This window comes from Alligator sinensis, unplaced genomic scaffold, assembly GCF_000455745.1.
Source record: "Alligator sinensis unplaced genomic scaffold, ASM45574v1 scaffold1073_1, whole genome shotgun sequence".
NCBI lineage: Eukaryota > Metazoa > Chordata > Crocodylia > Alligatoridae > Alligator > Alligator sinensis.
The window spans coordinates 620,337-645,181 of NW_005842539.1; the positions used below are offsets into that span (position 1 = coordinate 620,337).

Consider the following 24,845-nt stretch of genomic DNA (forward strand, 5'->3'; position numbering starts at 1 on the left):
GATCAGGTCACAAAAGCATTGGATGCAGGTGTCGCCGTGGATGTAGTCTTTCTGGACTTCAGCAAGGCCTTTGACACTGTCTCCCACCCCATCCTCATTAAAAAACTAGGCGACTGTGGCATTGATGCCTACACAGTCAAATGGATTGCTAATTGGCTGAAGGGTCGTACTCAGAGGGTGGTGGTGGACGCGTCATATTTGACCTGGGGGGAAGTGTGCAGCGGAGTCCCCCAGGGCTTGGTCCTTGGGCCCGCACTGTTCAATTTCTTTATCAGTGATTTGGACGATGGGGTGAAAAGCACCCTGTTCAAATTTGCTGATGATACCAAAATTTGGGGTGAGGTGGGCACGTTAGTAGGGAGGGAAAGGCTACAGAAAGACCTGGATAGGTTGCAAGGGTGGGCTAACAAAAACAGGATGCGTTTCAATACGGACAAGTGCAGAGTGCTGCACTTGGGCAGTAGTAACCGGCAGCACACTTATAAGTTGGGAAACTCCCTTCTTGAGAGCACAGAGGCAGAAAGGGATCTTGGAATCATTATTGACTCCAAGATGAACATGGGCCGACAATGCGAGGTCACGGTCAGCAGGGCCAACCAGACCCTATCATGCATCCACAGATGCATCTCAAGTAGGGCCAAGGAGGTGATCCTCCCCCTCTATGCGACACTGTTCAGGCCACAGCTGGAGGACTGTGTCCAGTTCTGGGCGCTCCACTTCAAGAGGGATGTGGACAACATGGAGAGGGTCCAGAGGAGGGCCACCCGCATGATCCGGGGACAGCAGGGCAGACCCTACAATGAGAGGCTACGGGACCTGAACCTGTTCATCCATCACAAGAGAAGGCTGAGGGGGGACCTGGTGACTGTCTATAAACTCACTAGGGGGGACCAGAAGGGTTTGGGGGAGACCTTGTTTCCCCTAGCGCCCCCCGGGGATAAAAAGGAATAATGGCCACAAGTTGTTGGAGAGTAGGTTTAGATTAGACATCCGTAAGAACTACTTCACAGTCAGGGGGGCTAGGATCTGGAACCAACTTCCAAGGGAAGTGGTGCTGGCTCCTACCCTGGGGGTCTTTAAGAAGCGGCTTGAGGCCTACATGTCTGGGGTCATTTGAGCCCAGTCTTCCTCCTGCCCAGGCAGGGGGTCGGACTTGAAGATCTGCAAGGTCCCTTCCGACCCTACTTCTATGATTCTATGTGACATGAGTTTTGCTTTCAAGATTTTGCGGTGCAGTTTCCCCCAAGCCCCTGCACCTATATCCTTGAAACTTGGCAGGCTTTGAGGCCTCAGCAAGGGCTAGCACGCCTGCAATTTTGACCCCGCTGTGGCTTACCACATACACATACACATGACATGAGTTTTGCTTTCAGGTTTTGGGGTGCAGTTTCTCCAAACCCCCTCCACCTATCTCCTTGAAACTTGGCAGGCTTCATGCTCTCAGAAGGAGCTACCATTTCTGCAAGCTTCATCCAAATCAAGCATGAAATGATGAAGTTATAGGCTGTTTTGACCTTCTCCATTATATCCTATTGGCAAAACGTCGAAGCAGGATTGAAACAGTGAAACATTTCAATGGAACAAAATGGACCAGCTGTTTCGACTCAAAACAAAATTTGCAGTGGAATGTTGTTCCATCGAAACGTTGAAATGCTGGTCAAAGTGGAACCCTGCCATTTCACACAGCCCTACTTATTACTTATTTCTTAAAACCAAAAAACCCCCTTTCTTTGTGTAAATTAATTTTTAGGGGAAAGAAATCTGAAGGATTGATCATATCTTCATTCTAATGAATGCCTCCAGTCATAAGTAACTGGTACACAAGCAGCAGCCAATGTGTCATTTCTATTGTAATCAGAAGCTTTTTTATGCTCCCACTGTTTAAAGTTGACTTAATCCTATTGCACACCTCTTGGACATCAAAACCATGGCATTCAGTTTGCTTTGTTTACATACTGAATGCCAGATTAATATTTTTCTCATTTGAAAAATATTTATTTTTATGCTACTACAGGCACTGTCTTGCATATTGTAAGTAGAAGGTTACTTTAGAGGGCAGTAGTTTTATTCCAATATTTAAATGGTACTAAACCTGAAGTGATGGTAGATTCACATTTTGCTCTTTTAGGAGAAACATTACAGTACATTAAATGTCTGTTCCTCAGATCTAGCCACAAAATGACCTTTTCGGTGCTCATCCTTTTTTCTCATTTTGATTTGTTCAGGGGAAATTACAAGCAACTGGTATTTGGTTTCCAAAAGGGATACACATAAACCTGACCTTTTGGTACTGTTATTTTTTGGGATGTGTACACTGTATTTTAAGTATATCTTAGCTACTGTTTGCTGGACTCTGGCTAGTTTAAACAGCCCTTCATTTCATTTGGTGTAAAACTGAGACTAGTATAGCTCCTCTCTTTTTTTTCTCCATGATAGACTTTTGCACATATATTTTGTAAAGAAAAGGAAATACTTTTTCTTGGGCAATTTTGAAAAAAGTGGCATAGAACAGAAGAGGCCCCATTAACTTATTCTGTGAGCTATACTGTACTCCTCACTGGGGGCATCTACATGTATGTTTAACTGCACAGTAGACTAATTTGCTGCAGTGTAAAGCAGCACAGTCTACATGTGTGCCGCTATTAGATTACAGCAAAATAATTTTTGCTGCCATAAGATAGTACTTTTGGGGACAGTACTACCGGGGACTGTTGGGGACAGTACTATTTTATGGCAGTGAAAATAACTGTGCCTATACACACACGTAAACACTGACCTGGGTGTAAATTGCCCCTGGTGAGCCCAGGCAGCAGGGGGCCAGACCTCTTCTGCCTAGCCACATGGCTCCACTCTGGCACTCTTGTTCCTGAGCCAGCCCCTCCGCCCCCTGACATCATGACCCAGAGCCCAAGCATGACCCCCTCAAGCCTGGTGCCAGCCTGGGGCTTCTCCATCCCAGCTCAAAGTGTTATGATCCCAAGCACACATGAAGATGCTGTGCCTGTGAGCAGCTGACTCTGGTGCAAACTGCATCAGAGTTTATTTACATGCACTAATTGCATGTGTAGATGCGCTCACTTAGTACCTATCTACATGGTCCCCCATCCCACTTATATCTGAGCACTATGGCATTTAAAGTATTTTTATTTACAGCTCTCCCATGGAATAGATGATGATTATTCCCATTTAACAGATAGGTTCTGTAGACACCTGGCCTAGAAGGAGACCTGGTCTCTAGGTCAGGGGTTTTAAACTCATCCCAGGCCTCATGCCAGATCTGGATTGGACTGCAGGGGCTCCCTCTGGGCCAGAATCATGGAGCTAGCAGCAGCTGTGGTGAAGCCAGGGCTGGGACCAGTGGCACAGGTTCCAGGGTGAGCAGCAGTGTGGGCTGGGCAATGGGGGTCCAGGAGTAGGCAGTGGCATGGGCTGGGGAGCAGCAGAGCAGCTCAGGGAACTGGAAGGCAGCGCAGGTGGGAGGGAATGGAGCAGCCGTGCAGGTCAGGTGGGAGTGGGCGGCAGCTCAGGTTGTGGGGAGACCAAATGGTCGTACAGGCTGGGTGGGGAGTGGGTGGCAGCATGGAGGGGGAGGAGATGGCAGGATGGGTTGGTGAGGGAAAGGGTTGCAGCTTGGGCCAGAGGGGAGTGAATGGCAGCATGGGTCAGGGGTAGTGGGCACAAGTATCTGCACAGCCCTCCCTCACCTTCCTGCCACTGATAGCAAAGTTCATTTGCATCCAGGTACCCTGACTTCTGCAGCAGGCAGTGATCCACTGGCCACTCCTGCTGCCAACTTCTGGCAGGCTAGTGGCCCAGGTGGCTACTGGCGGGCCAGATGGAACGGTTCCACCGGCTGGGTCCAGCCCGCAGGCCATAAGTTTAACATGCCTGCTCTGCCCAGCATGGGGGATTCAGACTCATCTCTTCCATCTTCCAGGAGAGTGGCCTAACAATCAGGTTTTAAAATAATAGGCTGAGGCACGGGGCAGCCAGAAATGTCATTCTGGGGCTAGAGAAGACAAGTAATGGGAGAATGAGAGCGTAGAGGTGACGGCACTTCTTGGGAGGCAGGGAACCTGGTTTCTCATTTCTCTTCCCTCATCTGAATATGCATCTTACATGAAGCAGTCATTGTTTTAAAAGCAAAAAAGAATCAGATCTGGTTGGGGGACACTCCTGGGATGTGGGAGAGGGGTGTTTCAGTTTTCTTAGCCTCAGAAGTGGTGTTCTGGATCATGAGTGAACACCAACCCGTACTGTTTAGCTTTAGTAAGGGGCTTAAGTGCCTGAGATGGGTGGAAACTCAGCACACCCCTGTACTTGGTGGTGCTATCAGCACCTGTAGGTGCCTCAGGGAATTCTGGATCACCTTTTGGAGATGCCTAAGGGTGGTGTCGCATGTTCAACTTAACACTAAGTAGCATAAAATACAAGCTGATGCACATTCAAGCAGTTTAGCACATTAAGTGCCTTCCCAACATTGCAAAGTTGTTTCCCTTTTAGCAGGGGTTATCTCCTAGCACACACTAGTTTTAATAGGTCACTGAATTTTAGTGGTTTGCCACTGCTGGCAGTGAACATCTGGCAAGGCCCTCACTCCCTGGTCTCTCTACAGAGAGTGCAGGCCCTTGATCTTCTTTATTGAAATCACTTTTCAGAGGCACTGAAGTTTCCCCAAGGACTGTAGAGTGTACAAGTGATGATTTCATGGCAGGGTAGAGAGATCTGTATACAAATTAGGGAGCTAGTTCAAAAATTGGGAGATTTTCTTCACGACTAGATTATACTAAAGTTGTGTAGTACATGCCGATTCTCATCAAGAGCAACAAAAGATGATTTCAGGCAGGGTGGCTACTATTATTTCAGAGCAATGCGTCATTTCTATGACAAGGGACTTTTTAAAACCGAACCTACCCCTGGATTCTGAAGGATTTCCTTCTTTTGACCCTGAATAGCTTTCCTTTCCCATTACTCAGTATCACCCCCACTGCTCCTCGGTGCTTCCCCCTTGCGGCACCAACAACTTCCCTTCTTCAGGCTCAAGACTCCCTTTTGCACTTCCTTCCTGATAGCCTGCCCCGTGCGACTCATCACTCCCACTGACCCTTACAGTTCCTCTCTCCCTTCATCCACCATCACTTAACGACCCTCCTATAAACTCCCCTTCTTCATCCCCTGCCATCCGTCGTTCTCATTACCTCCTGTTGAGCACTCTCCGCTTAGCCTCTGGAGCTGTTTCCATTGCACCTTCCCAGGGAAACGTTCTAGGAAGTGAAGCAATATTTCTGTTCTCTCTTTCCTCTGTTCCCTACTTAGTCTGTAGCTCAGACTGTAATGTGGGAGGTTCAGCTGGTGTTGCAGAAGGCCAGGAGAAAGAATGACAGGACCTGCCACTTGATTCCAGAAGACCCCGTACATTTGGCATAGTGGCTTTAGTGCCTAAAGCTTATCAGCTTGGAGCACCCTCCCATGGCCTGGCACTGATGTTTTAGGTATTCCCATGCCTAAATGAAGGCACCTAGATAACCAAACAGGATTTGGCCCTAAATGACCAAGTTTGCACAGGAAGTTTCTGAGAAAGGAGGGAACTGAATCTGGTTTTCCTGAGACTTGGGTAACTACTATAAGTGCCAGCTGTCCTTCCTGTTGTATCACTTCTCAGCCCACCTCAATGTGGCTTTTTAAAATCAGTATTCTGCTTTTCAAAACTGAGTGGAAAGATTTATCTCACCTTAAAAACCCTGCACAATTAGAGCACTTAGTGTGGGGCTGCTGCTTTCTCAGTGAAATCTACTGTTTAGGCAACTAACCAAGTTCAGTATGCAATTCAAAGCGCAAATACGTAACTGTTCAGCACCCCAGCCATGCAAGTAACTAATTTAATTTAAGGAGATTTGTAACACCAATAATAGCAACACCAGAACCTACAGAAAAGGCAATCTTTGTTTTGTGCCAATTAAAAGTAATTAAGCAAATGGTCAATGCTACATTGAAGGATCACTAGGTGTGATTGTCTTCATCTGGAAATGAGAATTTAACCTTTTTAGTGAGAATTAGATTCAGGTCAGGTCAGAGCAACTTTGTGGTCATCTAACCCATTTAAAATACACTGCTGCTGATTGAATGTGGCAATTTGAAAATACAAGAATATATGGAGAAGGACTAGGGCTCCTGGTTTGTCATGACTCTTCAATTTTCCATGTCTGTCTCCTGGAAAAAACCTTGGAGGAAGTGTGTGTGTGTGTGTGTGTGTGTGTGTAACTGCGGGCTTGCCTTATGTTATATGGTCAGCTGGCTGGTCAGTTGACTGACTTCCTATAAGGCTTTCTCCTTAAGGTTTCGTTGTTCATACCCAAGCAGGCACCAATCTTTGTGAAACTCAGCTGCAGTTGTAAAAATCTGTCCATCACTTCCCAATTCTACATTGAGCTATTCATACAGGATACTGGCACATCAGAGATTCCTAGGAGCCATGTGGTTTATTGAGGAGATGCTGGGTGACGTGTCAGTTCCTAGGACAGAAATGGCTATGGCCTGAATATCTTAAGTTAGAGAGGAAAAGTGTCTAGATGGTAATTACAAAGGACTTGGAGATTTATAATGAGTGAGAGAAGATATGACAGGCTACAAAGGAGTAAGATACAACTTGTTCCGCCTATATTCCTGTGCGGGCTGGGAGTGGTCCGAGGCTTTTGGGGGCGCGCGGCGGGCTGTGGCCAGCAACCCTGGCACGTGGGTCGGGGAATTCAGCACGGTGGACTAGAATTAGGCACGGACTCGTAGCGGTTGATTAAAGATTATTTTACTTACACCGTAGATGGTCGCAGTGCAGGCAGGAAAAACTTCGCTTAAGTTGCAGTTACAAAACTCGCTCGAACAAGACCCGTAGAAAACTCGAGCCTCTTAAACCCGGACAGAGCTCTGGATACACACACACACGAAGTTTGTTAGGCTCCGTGGACTACGCGGGAAGGGTACGTCGAGGGATCAGGCGGCGACGGGGAGAGGCTAGAGGTTGATCAGGCCCCTGTATCCTCCTTAAGGCACACGCTGGGTTTGTTAGGCTCCACAGCGCTTAGAGTTCTTCACGAGATGTGAAGTCCTCCTTCTCCTCCTCCAGATGGTTGTGGAGTTCTCCAACTTGGGCGGAAACCGCTCAAGCCTCTTATACGGCTAGCAAGCCAATCGCTAGCCGCCACGTGGGAATAATTTAGAAACAGCCAATAGTGGGAAACAAATTTGCATGCGAATGGCGGGAACTCCTTTGCACCGGGGTTTTCTCCATGCAACTGAGAATTGCACCGTGCAAAGAAAGCTCCTCGTGGCGGGAAATAATTCTGCAGTGCCGAAGCGCACACAAAATCATACCCTTGGGTCACGACAATTCCTAATACAGTTTCCCTGCCACCAGGCATACCCTTCCTCTAGAGCATGTTGTTGATGCCAACTTCCTTTAAACAGCCAAAAGTAAAGATCTTCTGCAGTTAGTTATGTTTCAGTTGTCAAAATGCCCCTTCCCAACTTCCTAGGATAAATGGCCTCTACTTGGTTTTCTTCCTATGAGCTGTCAAACACTGAGAAACCAGACAAGCATCTTCCCATTTCAACCCATTTGACTCATTCCTATGGTCCCTAGAACACCTGCCCTGCCCTCACCCCCAACTCCTACCCCAGATGGCCAACTAAAATTCATAGGCATCAACCACAACAAGCCACTAAATCCATCTACTCAGCTTAGAACAAGTGCTTTCTCCACAATGCTAAACACCCTCTCCCGTAGCCTGATGTGTGTTACGTGTCTGTCATCTAGGGACTAGATCATACTACTTCATTGACCTGCCATCCTCAGGCTAGAAGCACCCATCAGCTCTGACTATGTCCTGCCAAGGCTGGGAGCAGCCACGTATTCAATTTAAGGTGCGATGGGAACCAGCCACAAAGTTATCGCACACATTTGTGTAATGGCTTTGTGGCTTATTTCCTGTTGTAGGGTACCATTGATTGTTTGAATGTGCGGCTGGGTTCCTACTTGAGACATGATTAACTGGTTAAATACGTCTCACGTGTAACATCTGCCAGGGGCCTGTGCTTCATCTCTCTTGCCTGCTGGCAGTGGAAGTAAGAAAGGGTTTTCCTCCTCTTCTCCCTTACCCCACTGCTTGGAGGAATTCTTTGGAGGTTTCCTACCTTTTTTGCCTGTTGATTTATTTAAAGGATGTTGCTCTCAGCTCTGGGAACTGCACGATTGCTGCGTGCGAGTCCAGAGCCACACCCGAGCAATCAGTGTGTTACTCTCCCCATCTCACTCTTCTTTCTCCCTACCTGGCTGCCACACTCAGTACATCAATCTCATTCACAAGCCATTCTCTTTAATTGGGATTTTCCTTTGTAAAGCACCTTGGCACATGAACAGTTGCACATGACAGGAGTTCGTGACCTTTTCTATGCACAAAAGTGATTTTATACACTGAAATATCTCACTCCCTTCTACCCCCAGCTGGCTTTTCTCTCCCCTTCTGCACCTTAGTGGGAGCATTTAAACACTCAATAGGAAGCAGCAGTGTTTTGAATAGAGCATATTTCTTTGATGTGCATGTGTTCAGCTGCCAAACCCCCACTATATTTCATGGGCAGCTGAACCCTTTAAAATTTTAGGTTTTGTTTAAAAAACTAATTAGGATCTTTATAATATAGTTCTCAAATGACTTATAACAGAATATCCAGGTTACAAAGACAGCCTTGTGAATAGGATGCATTATTGAACGTAGCCTGCGCTATGGGTAAAGAGAACTGCGATGCTTAAACAAGACACAATGAAGTCTTTAAGTATGCTTTCTGTTAAAAACGGGATTAAACAAATCCTTTAAAACAGTCATCTGTGTAGCCTTAAAATGGTTTCTTCTGCCTGTTAAATACTCTTTGCAGCCAATTGCATTTGCTTTGCAGACTGCTGAGTGCCCCATTTGAATGTAAGCATTTGTCAGTGTTTACCCCATTTATCCAATACTACAATTAGTTCCATATGGATGAGGCCTCTTTGTTACCATTTTTCACTATTTTCTTATAGTATGAAGAAAATGAGCCAGACATGGTGTTTTCAACATTCAGTGTCTTAATACTTTTACCAGAGAAAATCACATTGTCTCTATTATGCTAGAGATAAGACTAGTGGTCCTTTTTTTTTTTTTTTTTTGGCTGTAAAATTTATAAAATATAGGATACACAATCGGAGCAAATCAGTACATGAAAACTTTGTTTTATCTCATTTTTAAATTATTTGTTTTGTCTTAGTGTTTAGCCATCTGGATATTCAAAAGTGCTTTTATTCTATCTGACTATATAGAAATGGAGCTTTGCCTACGGGCCTGGATATTATTGAGTGGACATGATAAACGGGAGGCCTAATTCCTACTATTGGGTGCTGGGCACATTTACACACCCTGGCCATAGGATCTGATAGGATATGGGTTAGATGACAAGTATATTATTTTTATTTTAATATTGATAATGGTGTTTTATAGTTATGAAGAAAATCTTAAAGTAAAAAAAAAAAAGCATGAGGTGTCACAAAATGTACTTGGTGCTTTGTAACAGGCATTAAATCAAGAGCGTTAAATAATAAGCTGCCATCAGGTATTTGCTTGTATATTCTTTATTATCTCAAAGGGAGTTTTATGAACAGTATGTCACAGTGCTGACAGCATTTACATTTAAAAGCCAATACCTAATGTTTTCAGCTTTGCAAGGAAATAGTAGGAAGTAAAACCCCAAGAAAAGAAAATCTAGATTTTTTTCTAATGAAGCATTGTACATCTTCCAGATGCTGTGGCATCTTCAGTTGGAGAAGCTCCGGACTTTAATTGCACAAGTCATCCACTTTAAATATTTAATAATGCTTTTATTAGTTGCATAGAACCAGAGAAGTAAGATTTGTAATATCTAGTGCTGGTCATCATTTTTATTCATCACGGTTTAATGAGCATTATAATTACAGGTTGAGAAAGAAATATAAATTAGCGTTGTGGTTTTGGTTGTGACCTATTTGCACATTGGCATGATTGCAAGGGAGTATATAAGCACAATGAGGATAACTAAGGTCTTCAGTTGTGCTGGCACATGCTCCCCAATACCCACACATTATTCTTCATATATAAGTAATTGGAGAAGAGATGCTACATAAAATTATAAGTACTGACACTAATAACTGCATCTGGCTTCAGTACAAAAGCATGGGGAATTTGAAGGCCGAATGGACTTGTTCTTGGCAGGTGTTCATTCTATTTCATGCTAAATCAATGAAATTAGACTTCAAGTAACTATCTTCTTCTACTATTCCCCATATTTGCTTTTAACTTAGACACATTTTTCAGGTGTTTTGCATAAACAACAATGCAAGGAATTTTTAAGAGTACATTTTGTTTCACTTGAGGAGGAAAGACAATTGCAGGCATCCCATGCCTTCTTCTTTTAGTCCTCAAGTAAATTTAGCTGCTGCTGATGTGGATTAAAGGTTTCTCTGTTTAGCATGAAAGATATGGCTGTGTGCACGCTACCTGTATTGTTACACTGTAATTGATTGCAAAGCAGAACAGACTAATATCTTGTACATTATTTTCTTAAATGTTTTGTTAAAACATCATTTTTTCCCCCCCTCAGCAACTTATGCGGGAGCGACAGCAGATGGCCAGCCGCCCCTTTGCTTCTGTCGATGTAGCACTGGAAGTAGGAGCTGAGCAAACAGACTTTCTACGAGGGCCATTAGAGGTAGGAACAGTGGTGCTGACAAGGGACCATTGTGATTTGCATATTTATATTGCTAGTCTCATCTGCATCTGCTTCTGAAACCAAGCAGAGTCTGATTACTTGGAGCTGACAAGTCTCAGCTACATATGTTATGCCATTTTCAAGGAGCATAGATTTAATAGTATGACATGAGCTGGAACAAAAACCACTGGAGAATCCATTAGCCTAGGCTAGAGTGACAATGGGCTCACCTGACAGCCCCTTCTTGATGGATAAGAGCCAGAGGAATTTAAAATACAGGTATTAAGGCAGAAGGAAAACTCATGTTTAGTCCTTTGAGTACACAGTGCCCCCTAGTTAGCATCTACCTTAATTAGCAGAGATTACAATTAAAAAAAAAAAAGGTGTGACCCGAATTTCAACGTTGCAGTTATATTTGTGAGGTTTAAAGAATACAGTCTATAGTGCATGTTTTCATTTGTGGATAATGGCTATATTATTGTATCCTTTTATTGTAAGTGCTGTACATTGAATGAGGAATCATAATCTACAAGGTAACGTAATATTCGAACAGTGTAATAATGCATGGAATGGATGCTGGGAGTTTCACCTGAAAATAGAGAAAGAATTACAAGATGTGGATAATAATGAATATCTAATCTAGGTTCAGCTTTTGGTAGGTCATAAACCTGTTTTTCTTTACCTGTATTTACAGTACTATGTTTACAGTTATTACCTTTTCATATTTACTGTGAAACCTAGAAATGAGGTGGGATAGCTCTGAAATTTTACCAGACCATACTTTTTTTTTCATTGCTGCCAGTTACTCTGATATTCAAAGCTTCTCTCGCTGCCCTTTTCAAAGGAAGATTAAAAACAGTCTGTCAACACTTTAAGGTTCATGGAGGTGTGAACAATGTGAAAAACAGATTTGTGGTAATAAAAAAAGAATCAGCTCTCGAGCAGTTATCAAATTGAGGTGTTCTATCCTGTTACTAGATAGGAGGCAATGGCAATTGTTCTTGCTGACATAATTTGGATACTTTGATTATATAGTGCATGAAAATTCATTCCCCTTGCCAAGAAGCATCTCTATTTTGTGACCAAACATTGCAGCATTCAATAACCTCACCTTGAAGAGCTTTCTACTTTCCCCTTATCTCAATACAGTGGATGCCTCCAGTTACTTTCTTAAAGACTTGGGGTCCCTGTGCTGCAGTTGGAAGTTAATGGACATCTCAGTTTCCGTTATTCTGTTTCAGAGCATTTTTTGTGTTCTTTTCTGTAGTGGGGAGAAGGGAAATGGGTAGGAGGTGAGGAGTCCAAGCGTAGGCTGCATACATGCTATTTGTTTAATTAAACTTTAGAAGTAAACATCAAAAGTTAATTGCTACATTTTCTTTTGAGCCATCTTTGATTTAGCAACTAATGGAGGTCAGAACTGAAATATTTTAATTATATTTTACAGTTTTATTAGGTTTTTCCTCCTACTCTAAGCATTTTCTGGTAATTGTTTTAGCGCTCACTATTGGTAGTGTTTTATCTGATTAACACATACAGAAAATGGAGATCATTCAAAGTTTTCCTAGTGTTCCTGTACACTGTAATCTGTGCTAAAACAATGCATTATGCTGCAGATTAAGTGACTATAATGCAGTGCATTGATTGGCCTGTGGTGGCTGCTGTGTTAGAAAGAACCATATTAAAATTACATTACAGGTCTACCTTCATCTTGCAAAGCAAGATAATAAAAGTTACAGCTGCCATGCTGTTCTTGATTCTCAGCTTTTTATCAAGCATAAGAAAATTTAGATATCAGTGTGTTTAACTGTGCTGTCATATGTACAAACAGAAGGGCACAAGAAAAATAGATCAGAAGCCATATTTCTATTTTGTTGGATTAAGTTAGATTTCCAACATTATTTTTATGCTGCTGTGATATGTGATGTCTGCTATGGTCATTTCATTTTATATATATTTTAATAAAGAAAAATATGAAGTAACTCCTTCCCCCAAAATATTCTATCAACACAATGGCATTTGTACTGACATACTAAGAACTCCCATTTTAATGTTGCTGTAACAATGAGATGCTTTGTTTGCAATACCAGCCTACCATCCACTGACAATGTGTGCAATTCACAGGTAGTTTGGACCAGATATAAAGTCAATGACACAGTTACTATTCTTTTATCGACATCATAACAACTCCAACACTTCCAATGACATTATATTGATCCATGGGTCCTTTGGGCACAATGTAATGTCAATGGAACCATTATACACTCTACTGCAGGTCTTCCACACAGACTGCACGGTAAAAATAGTGCTCAGTAATGTTGTTTAGCTTATACAATGATGTGATTTCTGCGCAACTTATACTGGGCATTCATAGTGATCCAGTACAGTGTCTGTATTCATATTTATATAATATGCTTCCAGTATGACCTTTCATTGGCTCTAAGCTGATTGTCCAATTACATTTAAAAATACACAAAGCAACAGGTCCATCCAAAGGCTTTATTTTGAAGATTAAAGCATTTTGGGACAAAATTTTAGCAAAAATGTATCTTAAAATATGAGAATTTAGGTATTGTATTACCAGCTTAAATGTTTAAGATAAAATACTGGTGTAAATGGTAAAAATTAAATGTCATGGATATTTGTAATATTAATTAATTTCAGTTAACTGTAAGTTTGCAATAGCTGAAAACAAAGACCCCAAAAATATGTTTGGTGGAAATATTAAATTCTCATCCTCCTTGGCTCCTCTGTTACTTTGACTCCATTAATCCTCATGCTCTCCTCTTCATCTTTTCATCAATGCACTTTCATGATGCTATCAAGCTTATTCCATGTCCATTCACTCAATAGCCTCCTCCTATCATCTTCTACCACTCTGGGGATTACTGTGGTTCTTTCCATGGTAAGCCTTATTGGTTGGCCATCTCATCCATTCACAGCTCTTCAACTACTTTCTTTCTGACAGTAATTCACAAGTCTGTTTCACAAGCCCTGTCCATTCAGTCTGTCATCTTAGTTTGCTTCCCCACCATTTCTTTTTGGATGTCTCATCATCAAGTTACCGTAAGCAGAACAAAACTTCTTAACTTTCCTCTTATTCCCTTTAGCTATCAGGTCAACAGACTAGTGTCCTTTTTGACTGTTAGTGACCACAACTTTGGCTTTGTCTTTTGGCAATTTTTTTTGTTCCCCACGTTCCAGACCATTTCCAAATCCTGTTGGATTCTTAGTGTATTTGAGACCAAACCTTATTTTCTGTCTGGAAAGCTAAATCACTTCGGGCCTCTATATTCTCAGCTCATCTGCAAGAGGGGAAAAAGAGTCCAGGAGAGCTGGCTATATTTTCAGGAGGTAATGTTAAGGACTCAGGAGCAAGCTATCCCAATGAGTTGTAAGAATGGGAAGCATAACAGGAGACCAATCTGGCTAGACAGAAATCTCTTCAAGGAGTTGAAACTAAAACGAATCTTACAAAAAATGGAAATATGGTCATAGTACTAGGGAAGAGTATAAGAATATCGCACAAACATAAAGGGAAAATTATGAAGGTCAGGGCACAATTTGAGATGCAGCTGGGAAGGGACATAAAAGGTAATAAAAAGGGGTTCCACCGATATGTCAAAAGTCAAAGGAAGACCAGAGAAACCATAGATCCCTTACAGAATGTGAAAGGTAATCTACTTACAGATGATGCAAAGAAGGCTGAAGTATTTAATGCCTTTTTTACTTCCATTTTCACAAAAGGGGCAGCTGCCAGATGACGAGTGAAGTTAGCAGCAGAGATAGGGAAGGAGAAAAGCAGCCTTGAATAATGGCAGAACAGGTTAAAGATTACTTTGAGAAGTTTCAAATAGTCAGACTGGATGGGATGGGATGCATGAAGGAGCTGGCTGAGATAATTTCAGAGACACTGGCTATCCGTTTTGAGAACTCGTGAAACTCAGGTGATGCCCCAGATGATCAGAAAAGCACCAATGTAGTGCCAATCTTTAAGAAAGGAAAGAAGATGGATCTTGGGAACTATAGACCAGTCAGCCTGACCTTGATACCTGGAATGATTAGAGAAGGTCCTCAAGGAATCCACTGTAAAGCACCAAGAGGAGAACAAAGTGATCAGGAACAGTCAGCAAGAGCAAATTATGCCTGACCAACCTGATTTTCTTCTATGATAAAGTGAAAATCTCAGTGTATGTGAGATGACTTTAGCAAGGCTTTTGACACTGTCTCCCATGACATTCTTCTTAAGCTAAGAAAATAACAATTGGATGGATGTACTGTAATCTGGATACATAAGTGGATCATTGTACTCAATGAGTAGTCCGCAATGGCTTGATGTCTAGTTGAGAAGCGGTATCAAGTGAGGTTCTCCATGGGCCTGTCCTGGGTCCATTATTGTTTATTCATTAATAATTTGGATGATAGGATTGAGTACATGCTTAGCAAATTTGCAGATGACCTGGATAGACTGGAGAAATGGTCCACAGTCAGTCAGATGAGATTCAATAAGGACAAGTGCAACATCCTACACTGGAACAGAATAATCACATGCACATATACTGACTGAGGAATGACTGGCTAGGTTGCAGTACTGCAGAGAAGGCCCTGGGGGATTATGGTGGACCATAAGCTGAGTATTACCCAACAATGTACGCTTGTTGCAAAAAAGCCAACAGCACCCTGAGTTCTGTGTGTCACTGTATTCAGGTGAGTCCTCCTCTGGAGTATTGTGTCCAGTTTTGGGTCCCACACCAGGAGCTCCTTTTCTTTTATTTAATTCATTCCCTCCATTTTCAATCATCCTGGGGACACCTTGGCTGTCCCACCATAACCTAGACATCCTGTGGGGGCAGAGAGAAGTCTTATTTGGTTCCACGTACTGTGGGCAGACATGCTTTCAGGGAAGCCCTCCAGCCAGGGCCCAAATCAGGTGTAGAACCAAAACTGCTGGGATCCTCATGCTATTGGCAGAAGGATCATAGCCCACCCCACCAGTGGGTACTGGTCCAATAGCCAGTGACCCATCTTTCCCAGCAAAATAGTGGGACCTGGCCAATGTGTTTGATAAGGGGGTGGATCAACTTCCCCCCATGTTGCCTATACAGTTATCTCATTGACATTGTGGCAGGGGCTCAAATCCCCTGTGCACACAACTATTTCCTCCTGAAACCAGAACGAAGGCCCTCAAGGAGAACATCGAAAAGAACCTGGAAAAAGGGTTTATTAGGCCCTCCATATCCCCAGCTGGGGCCCCAGTTTTCTTCGTAACCAAGGAAGATGGCTCCCTCTGGTCCTGCTTGGACTATAGAGCTCTCAATAAAGTCACCATTTGAAATCTCTATCTGCTCCCATTGATCCAAGAACTGCTAGACTATATTCACTCTGCCAAGCTGTTCACCAAATTGGACCTCTAGGGGACCTACAACCCTGTTTGCATTCATGAGGATGACAAATGAACGACCACCTTCCCATCACCTTCCATCACAGTGCAGCCATTTTGAGTACTTGGCAGTGCCTTTCAAGCTTTCTAATGCTCCCATGACCTTTCAGTACTTCATAAATGATGTCTTCAAGGACATCCTGGATGAATTTTTAATAATCTATACAAATGATATTTTAATATTTTCTGAGGATGCCTAGCAGCACAAACATCATGTTTGAGTAGTGCTGCAACAGTTAAGGAGCCATGGCTTATCTGCCAAGTTGGAGAAGTGTGAATTTGATAAGAAAGCAGTCAAATTCTTAGGGTATATGATCATGCCTGAAGGGTTGGCTATGGACCTGGGGAAAGTCTCTGTCATCTTAGGCTGGAAACTACCAAAGGATGCCCATAGCTTGCAGCACTAACTCGGTTTTGCCAGTTTCTGTAGGCAGTTCACCAAGGGGTTCTCCAAGCAGGTGGCTCCAATCACTGCTCTTCTTTAAAAAGGGGCATGCTTCACATGAACCCTGGAGACCCAGGCTGCCTTGGAGGAGCTTAAGCAAGCTTTCACCTTGGCCGTCATTTTGATACACCCAGAAGATGCCTAGCCTTTCCTAGTGGAGACTAATGCCTCCAGCTGTGCCATTGGGGTTGTGCTGCTCCAACCATCAAGGGTGCAGGGATTTCCTCATCCATCTGCCAACTCTTCTAGGAAGCTGCCCCTGCCAAGTACAATCAAAATATCCTGGACTGGGAGCTTCTGGCAATCAAGGCAGCATTCAAAGAACGGCAGCACCATTTAGAAGTGTCTCAGTTTGCAGTGCAGGTACCAACTGACTGAAAATCTAGAATACCTAAACACTGCTCAGAATCTCAACCAAAGACAGATCTCATGGTCTCTGTTCTTTACGCAGTTTAACTTCAACATCATCTACCACCCAGGCACCAGGAATAGTAAGGCAGTCACCCTATCCCGGAAGGATAAACATTTAGAGCCTCTTCCTGTGACTCGCTCTGTGTTCCTGAGTCCCAAGAATTTTATCAGAACCATGGTAAACAAGGACCCAGTCATATGGCTCTGTTCCTTGATTCCCCAAAATCCAATGGCATCTCAAATTCAACAGGACATGGAAGGGGCAGAATCATCCCCACACCAAATTTCTAGTTTTGTGATGGCTTTCTCTAGTACAGAAGACACCTCCTGGGCTGCAGACTTCTGTTTCTGTAGCCCCACTGATACATAGCCCAAACAATACTGTAATTCACCACTCTGTAAACAGGTGTAACTTTAAAGCGTAAAATATGACAAGCTATCCGAACAAACTGTATATCCCAGAGAGAGAATTACAGGTTGAAGGTCTATGGAGGTGCCATGATTCTCCACTTGCAGTATACTTTGGACTTGAAAAAAACACTAGGCCAGTCCTCTGAAGTTTCTGGTGGCCCTGATTTTAGCGGAGCTTGCAAAGCCATGTCGCCACATTCTCACCAAGACCCTATGCACAAAACCACTGAGCCTCCTCCAGCCACTAGCAACACCAGGACTACTGGTGGTAGTGGGTCTTGTGACCAAGATGGCTGATTTTGTTCCCTGCCCTCATGGCTCTCAAGATTGCACATGTTGCTCATTCACTGTTTATTGACCACATTTTCTGGTTGCACAGCCTCCCCATGAGCATCATTTCAGACCATAGACCACAATTTGTATCTGTTTTTTTTGAAGGGAACTCCGAAAGCCACTCAACTCATCTGCCCATCATCCACAAACTGATGGACAGATAGAACAGGTCAATCAAATACTTTCTAAAGTATCTCCAGTGCTTTGTAAATTACCAGCAAGACAATTGGGTCTGCCTACTTCTGCTCACAGAATTGGCATGCAATAATGCTGAACATGCCTCTACCAGCCAGTTTCCTTTTTTTCTAATTATGGTTTCCACCCCTGTTTTCATATCCTACCCCTCCAGCCATCCCAGACACCAGCCTTGGCCAATCTAGTTATGCATCTCCACCAGGTCCAAAGGGAATTTAAAGAGCATCTGGAAGCCACCAAGGAGGCCTACAAGAAAGACCAGTACTCACAGACCAAGTGCACCAAGAATCACCAATTTTTTTGGTGGCAGATAAGGCTTGTTTGTCTACTCACTATCTGAGGTCCACATGGCCATCCACCAAGGTCAACTATTGGTACCTGGGTTCCTTCCCCATCACTGCAGATTAACCTAGTTACGTACAGGTTAAGGCTCTCTAGACAATGAGAATACATCTTGTCTTTTATGTCTCATTACTAAATCCTCATAAGGAAAACATGTTTCCAGGCTGTATGCTTACCACTTTATCTCCCATGTAGTTCCAGGAACAGGAAGAATTTCTGGTCCATCAGATCTTGGATTCCAAGAGGGTCAGGAGAAACTTCACTACCTAGTAGTTTAGGGGGGGCGGGGGCAGAGGAATGCTCCTGGGAACCGGCCAGTAACGTCCATGAACCAGACCTAATCAGGCAATTGTATTTATCAAGTTCATGCAAACAAACCTAGCCCTAGGACATCTGGAAGCTGCTCTTGAGGTGTTGGGGGATAGCTGTAAGGCCTCTGTACCACAGCCAGGCAATGAGGTCAACAGCACCCAACCCTCTAAGCAATGCCAGGTGAGCCTCAGGGGCCTGGAAGATGATTTATGGGGAAAGGCTAAAAGAGAGAGGATTATTTAGTCAGAAGAAGATAAGACTGAGGAGGGGTGTGATAACAGTCTTCAGATACCTGAAGGGCAATTACAGAGTGGAGGTGGATGGGCTTTTCTCTTTGGCTGTAGGGGACAGGCCTAGGAGCAATGGCCTCAAGCGTCAGCAGGGGAAATTTAGGTTAAAGATTAGGAGGAATTTTCTGACTATGAGGAAGGTTAAGTATTGGGACAAGCTACCTAGAGAAGTTGCAAAATTTCCAGGCTTGGAAACTTTAAAAAGCAATTGAGACCAACGCTTGGCTGGGATTGTTTAGTCAGGGGTGATCCTACCTTGAGCAGAGGGCTGGACTAGATGACTGTTAAGGTCCCTTCCAATCCTACTTTCCTATGCCATTTCAGTGTACAAGCCCTTTTTGAAGACCCACTTCCACTCTGCTCTTTGTGACAATTCTGTTTGCCTGTTGGCTTTAGACTGTGAGCTCCTCAAAAGTAAGCTGGTTCCTTTACCTGTGCCTGGAAGGCATCTATGACATAGCGGGCACTACTATAAACGAATAATGTATAATTATTATATTAGTAATTAATAAACTTGTAATTTATAGTATCATTGGAGGCCAAAGGTATAAGTTTTATTTCCTGAGCAAGAGCTGAATAAAAATGAATACAGATTTGGCCATACTTCTCATCATACATGTAACTTCTACACAATATAACCTAGACTCATTTTTGCTAATTCAGTACTTTTTACTTATCATGAAGATAAATAGATGTTAATCTTCTTAGTCACTTTTCCAGTAGTCACTCTAATAACTAACTGAACCCTTACAAGTCCTTTAGATTTCTATGAATACATTTAATTATTCCTGACAAGTTAAAGCAGGCTCAAGAATTATAGAAAATGTAGCCTTTATTTTCTCCAATAATCAGTAAGAAACATTTACACTACATTGAATAGTTTTTAATTTCAAGCACACATTGTAAGTATAAAACACAGACCAACTGTTATTTCTCACTTATTTCAATAGGATACTTGGAGTCCAATGACTGTCATTTTACCAGTAGTGTTTATTAAGAAATTGGGTGATTTACTAAAATACAATAGGATCTAGTTCAAGGGTTTGGAAGGTTTTCTGGTAATTGAGGTTTATATTAACAGGCTATTTTACTATTTTCCCTTGCCAGTAAAGTGGCAGGACTTTTTACCTTGCTTTGCAAATAAATCAAGCTAAATTAGGTTCAGTTTCTTGTTTAATTTGAATAATTTAATGACCAATTTTTCAAAACTGCAACGTAAGCATACTTCATTATTTTGTACAAAATGAAACTGGTTGCATGCTTTATCAGCATTACACTTGCATTATGTTGATGACATAAAGTCTGAAGCATCTGATAACAGAATCCTTCCAACTCTCCATTATAGGTCATCTCACTGTCTCATGACCTTCTCTCCTCTCAGTTTTACTCCTTTGTTTAAGCCAAATTAATTTCTGGTGTAAAAGGGTATAAGTCCATTGAATGTAATGATGAGCCCATGCCTAAGACTGTCATCCTATTATCTATCACCAGAAACAGAATAAGCATCTGGCATCAAGAACTGTTGCAGAAAAATAAGTTGGCACTTGTTGTCCATTGATAAATCATGTTATATAGATGTAAATGTAGTTCTAGGGCCATTCCAGAATTTTAATTTCACAAGTCGAATTTTAATTTCGGGGGTCGGACTCGGTGATTTGGGGGTCGGACTCGATGATCTATTGAGGTCCCTTCCGACCCTAACATCTATGAATCTATGAATAAGTGTATTGAGTCAGCTCAACCCCCAAATTATAAGTTACTTTTTTAAGTTGTAATTTTTTGGATAAGACTCTATGGACAGTATTCTTTATTATTATTGCAGTACAGAGCTGTGCTAAAGAAGAGGACGGGGTGACCTTTCAGCAGCATAGGTCTATATTATTATTTGTAAGAAACATTTTAACTTAATATTTAGAATTCTTTGAACCAATTTGCCCTTTCTCAGCACGTAGCATGGCTAATAAATAAATTAATTTAGAGCACCCAGTTATTTTCACCCGTTTGACTTTGTGACCCAGCTACCCTTCTTCTGCCTAATTGAATCCATTTGTTAAGACCACTGGCTGTTTTTGCCTCCCAAGCTTAGGTATGCAATTTAACTCACCCTGCTAACCCCAACTCAAAACAAACACATATTCCAAACTACTATGCCTCCTATTTTCCAAGAAGAACTCGATGTCTAAGTACGGATAGTCAAAGGGCATTTATACACATGCTTTGGGAGGCAGAGGCCCATGGGGGGAGGAGTGTCTGGAGTGTCACGTGTATCAGTGTCCCTGCACTGTAAATGAGCTTTAGTTAAAATTTTCCTGCTGCCATTTTTCAGCACGGGGACACTGATACATGTGATGCTGGAGTCTGCTGGAGCACGGTAATTACTACTTTCCAGTAGACTTGATTAATTGAGTCTGCTCTGATGTGCTGTAATTACAGTGCATTGGAGCAGCCTTGATCCACATGTATAGGTACCCAAAAAGCCAGAGGTTGATTTGATTAGGTCTTCACAAGTTAGTCTGAGCTGCATAACTTGAACCAATAAGAAAGTGAAGAGACATTCACTTTTGATTCCAGACATGCAGCCACATGCCTGCAGTGACCCAGACCAGAAGCCAGGGGGCACTGGAGCAGGCTGCTTGGGCCAAGGCTAGGCCGTCGACACTGTGAGAGGCAGTTTGTGGGGGGAGGTGCAAAGCATGCTGGGGGACTGTGAGTTAACTTGAATCTGGAGGGGATCTGAGACATAAGCTCAATACACCAATTTAACCTAAATCCGTTAAGTCTGATACTACATCCATCCAGGTTTACCAGAAACTGGTTTCAGCCATTTTGAAAGTACTTTATGTGCAGTGAACTTCTGTTGTGTTACAGATTTAAACCAATTTCTGACCCTTTATACCAGTTTCTGTAATTTCTATCCCCAGCCCATGACAAGCTTCCCAACTACTTGGTAAATCATGGAAACCCTGGGCAAAGAATTCCAGAATGGATAGCTTCTAGGATTTTTTTTTTTTTTATCTCTCTTTGAATATTGGAGTCACTTTCATCTTCCTTCAAGTTACAGGAGACCTTTTCTCAGACATGGTCTCTGCCTCTAGCACCCTGTTGGGTTAACAAATCAGTCGTTTTTTCCATACATGATTTGACCAGTTTGGAGAACGTCAAAATTTTTCTCTCCTACTCTGAGTCCTGTTACATTAACCCAGTAATAAAAATGTCCACTTTGTATTACACCATTGTCCTGTTACTGAATATCATACCACTCATTCTCTTTTATGCATATGCACCATTACATCCAACACAAAGAGGTCTGAAGTATGTGATCTTGTATACATATTATTTGCTCCCACTTTATTGGCCTGTTACACTGCCAGAATCAAGTTATTCTGTCTTAGTGTAAAGACAAGTCAAGCCCTTACCTCCTCTAGGGTGATTCAGAGCTAGCTGCTTCTCTGCACAAATACTTTACATATGACTCCTAGTTCTCCTTTGTGATTTTTTTTTCAATTCTTCATCTCCTTTTCATCTGACTGCTTTGATTGTCCTGGCTATTCCATGATTTTCCATTACTGAATATTGACTCCTTCATTCTGAGATTCATCTTCTGAAATCATTTCCATTGACTTATACACGTGTTTCTTGCATGGACAGAAACTGAGTCAGCTTTGACCCTAAGCTCTCGTTTGCCTCATACATCTCCTCTGACTGTAAATATGCCAGATGTCATCTTCAGATCATGCTGTGTTTATTCGTCACACTGACATTTTCCCCCTGAAATCTTTATTCATGCCTTAATTATTTCTTGTGTTGACTAGCATAATACCATATTTTATTGTTCTTTTTAAACCCACACATCCAAAAGTTCAGGGACGCAGAGTAATAATAATTCTCCTGACACAGGAAAAACAAAGTGTTATCGGTTACCCTCACTCCCTTTTCTACCAAATCCAAATGGAATGCCAAGTTATCTTCCTGCTTTATAGCACTTTCTCTGGCTTGTTGTATACTTTGACCTCAAATACGTTGTGCCTTCTCCCCTGCCCACTCCCTCTCTTCATACTTTAAAAAAAAAAAATGACATTCTTCCTCCAATTCCACATGACTAGATGTTGCCCTTTCAGTTGTATTGCCTCATTTATCTGGAAAACCTGCTTTCTCCCAAACTGTTGAGCCACTACTTTACTTTAAACCTTGCCTTAAAACTTTTTTTTCTCCTTACCCAATTATTAATTCTCTCTGAACAGCCATTGGTGATATCATGTATGAAGGATGTTATATAAAATATAAATGATATTCTATAGTTCTTTTCTTGTGGGAGAGCACTCACCTGGAAGAAAACAGCTTTAATCCCTCCAGTAACTCTTTCTTTCTACAGTATATTATATATTGCTGTATACAAGCGAAAAACAGTGCTAAAGTTAAATGTTACAGGTTTCACAATATTTATTTGCAGGTGCTGTGGTAATATATAGTAGTGTGAGGCCATATTTATTACCTTATATCTGCAATGTGATATTGTAATTACCTTATATTTGCATGAAAGTGTTGGTGCTTCTCTTTTAAATTTATATCTAGAGGAATTTGAAAGTTCTGATTCTGTTTACCTGAACACAGACTTAAACTAGATAGCATGCATGCTGGTCACATAGTTATGATTTCTTCTTTCTTGTGTAGTACTACTGTTCAGAATATAGTAGAAAATGTGAACACCCTTGCCTGGAGTCAGGTCAACAATGTTTTAAATTTTTAAAATGTTATTTTGCTTTTTTGGCACTTGGGAAACCTATTAATAGAAAAGTTTGGAAACAGCTGCCTATATCCACCTTTAGCAACTTGTATTGCCTTGTAACATAAGATGGTGTCATTCTGATTTTACCTTTTCTTAAAATCTGCTTATGTCTAGGAACTCATACACATCTAGACATAACATATATTCTTTACTTTGAAAAATGAATTTAAAATTATAGCTGCTATCTTTTAAAAATACTTATCCAGTCTCTTAAGCCTGTAGTTAAAACATATTTTAATCTCAAAGGCTAGGGACAGAAGTTACCCATAAACTGGTTTAAGTGATCAGAAACTGGTTTTAACCACTAACAGAATATCAGTGCAAATAAACCACTTTCAAAATGGCTGGAACCAGTGTGAGATAAACCTGGTTGAATGTAGTATCAGACTTAACTGATTTGGGTCAAACCAGTGTATGTAATGTCTGTCCCAGACCTCTTCCTGGTTTAAGTTAAACCAGATGCCCCCAGCATCCCAGCATGCTCTGCAGCCCTGGGCAGAGCTGCGCTTTCTGCTCCAGTGGAGCAGGGCTGGCCCTGCTCCTCTGCTCCCTAGCTGGAGGTGGGGAGGGAGCATAGCCAGATGTCAGCCCCCACTAAGGCAAAGTGGGTAGGGAAGAGGTTTATTCTCTGCTCCCTCCCCTGTCCCACCAGCACACACCTGCCAGGAATTTCTCCAGTTGGTGCTCCAGCAGGGGGGGTGTGGCCAACCTCAGCAGTAGGCTGAAGTGAACTGGCCAAGGAGGGGGTTCAATTCCCCCATCCCTGTCCCACTGGCACAGACCTGGGCCAGGGTCCACCTGGCACTCCCCTGTCACTGCAGCAGCAGCAGGGATGGGGCTGTGGCCAGATGCCGGCTGGCATGGCCCCTGAAGCAGAGAGGACAGGAAAGGGGGTTTATTCCCCACTCCTCCCCCTCTGTCTTCCAGTCTTGACTGCTGCCACCACTGATCCCTACCTGTGTGGGACGAGCTGCTGAATAAGCTCCTCCCTACCCCTTCTGCCAGATGCCGGAGGGAGGGGGAAAATAACCCCCCTCCTTGCTCCCTCACCTAAGGGGATCATGCTGGCCTGCCTCTGGCCATGCCCCTGCCACTGGAGGACTGAGCGGAGAGCGA

General features: G+C 42.6%; 1 protein-coding gene across 1 annotated transcript in view; it reads left to right on the forward strand.

Annotated features, from left to right (window-relative positions):
* ATRNL1 (attractin like 1) overlaps positions 1 to 24,845 on the forward strand; it is a gene marked incomplete at its 5' end in the record, with an annotated part of 851,278 nt that overhangs the window by 618,265 nt on the left and 208,168 nt on the right. The window contains one exon of the mRNA XM_006031896.2: positions 10,657 to 10,764. Coding sequence (XP_006031958.2) covers positions 10,657 to 10,764 — 108 coding nt within the window. The remainder of the gene's footprint in view (positions 1 to 10,656; positions 10,765 to 24,845) is intronic.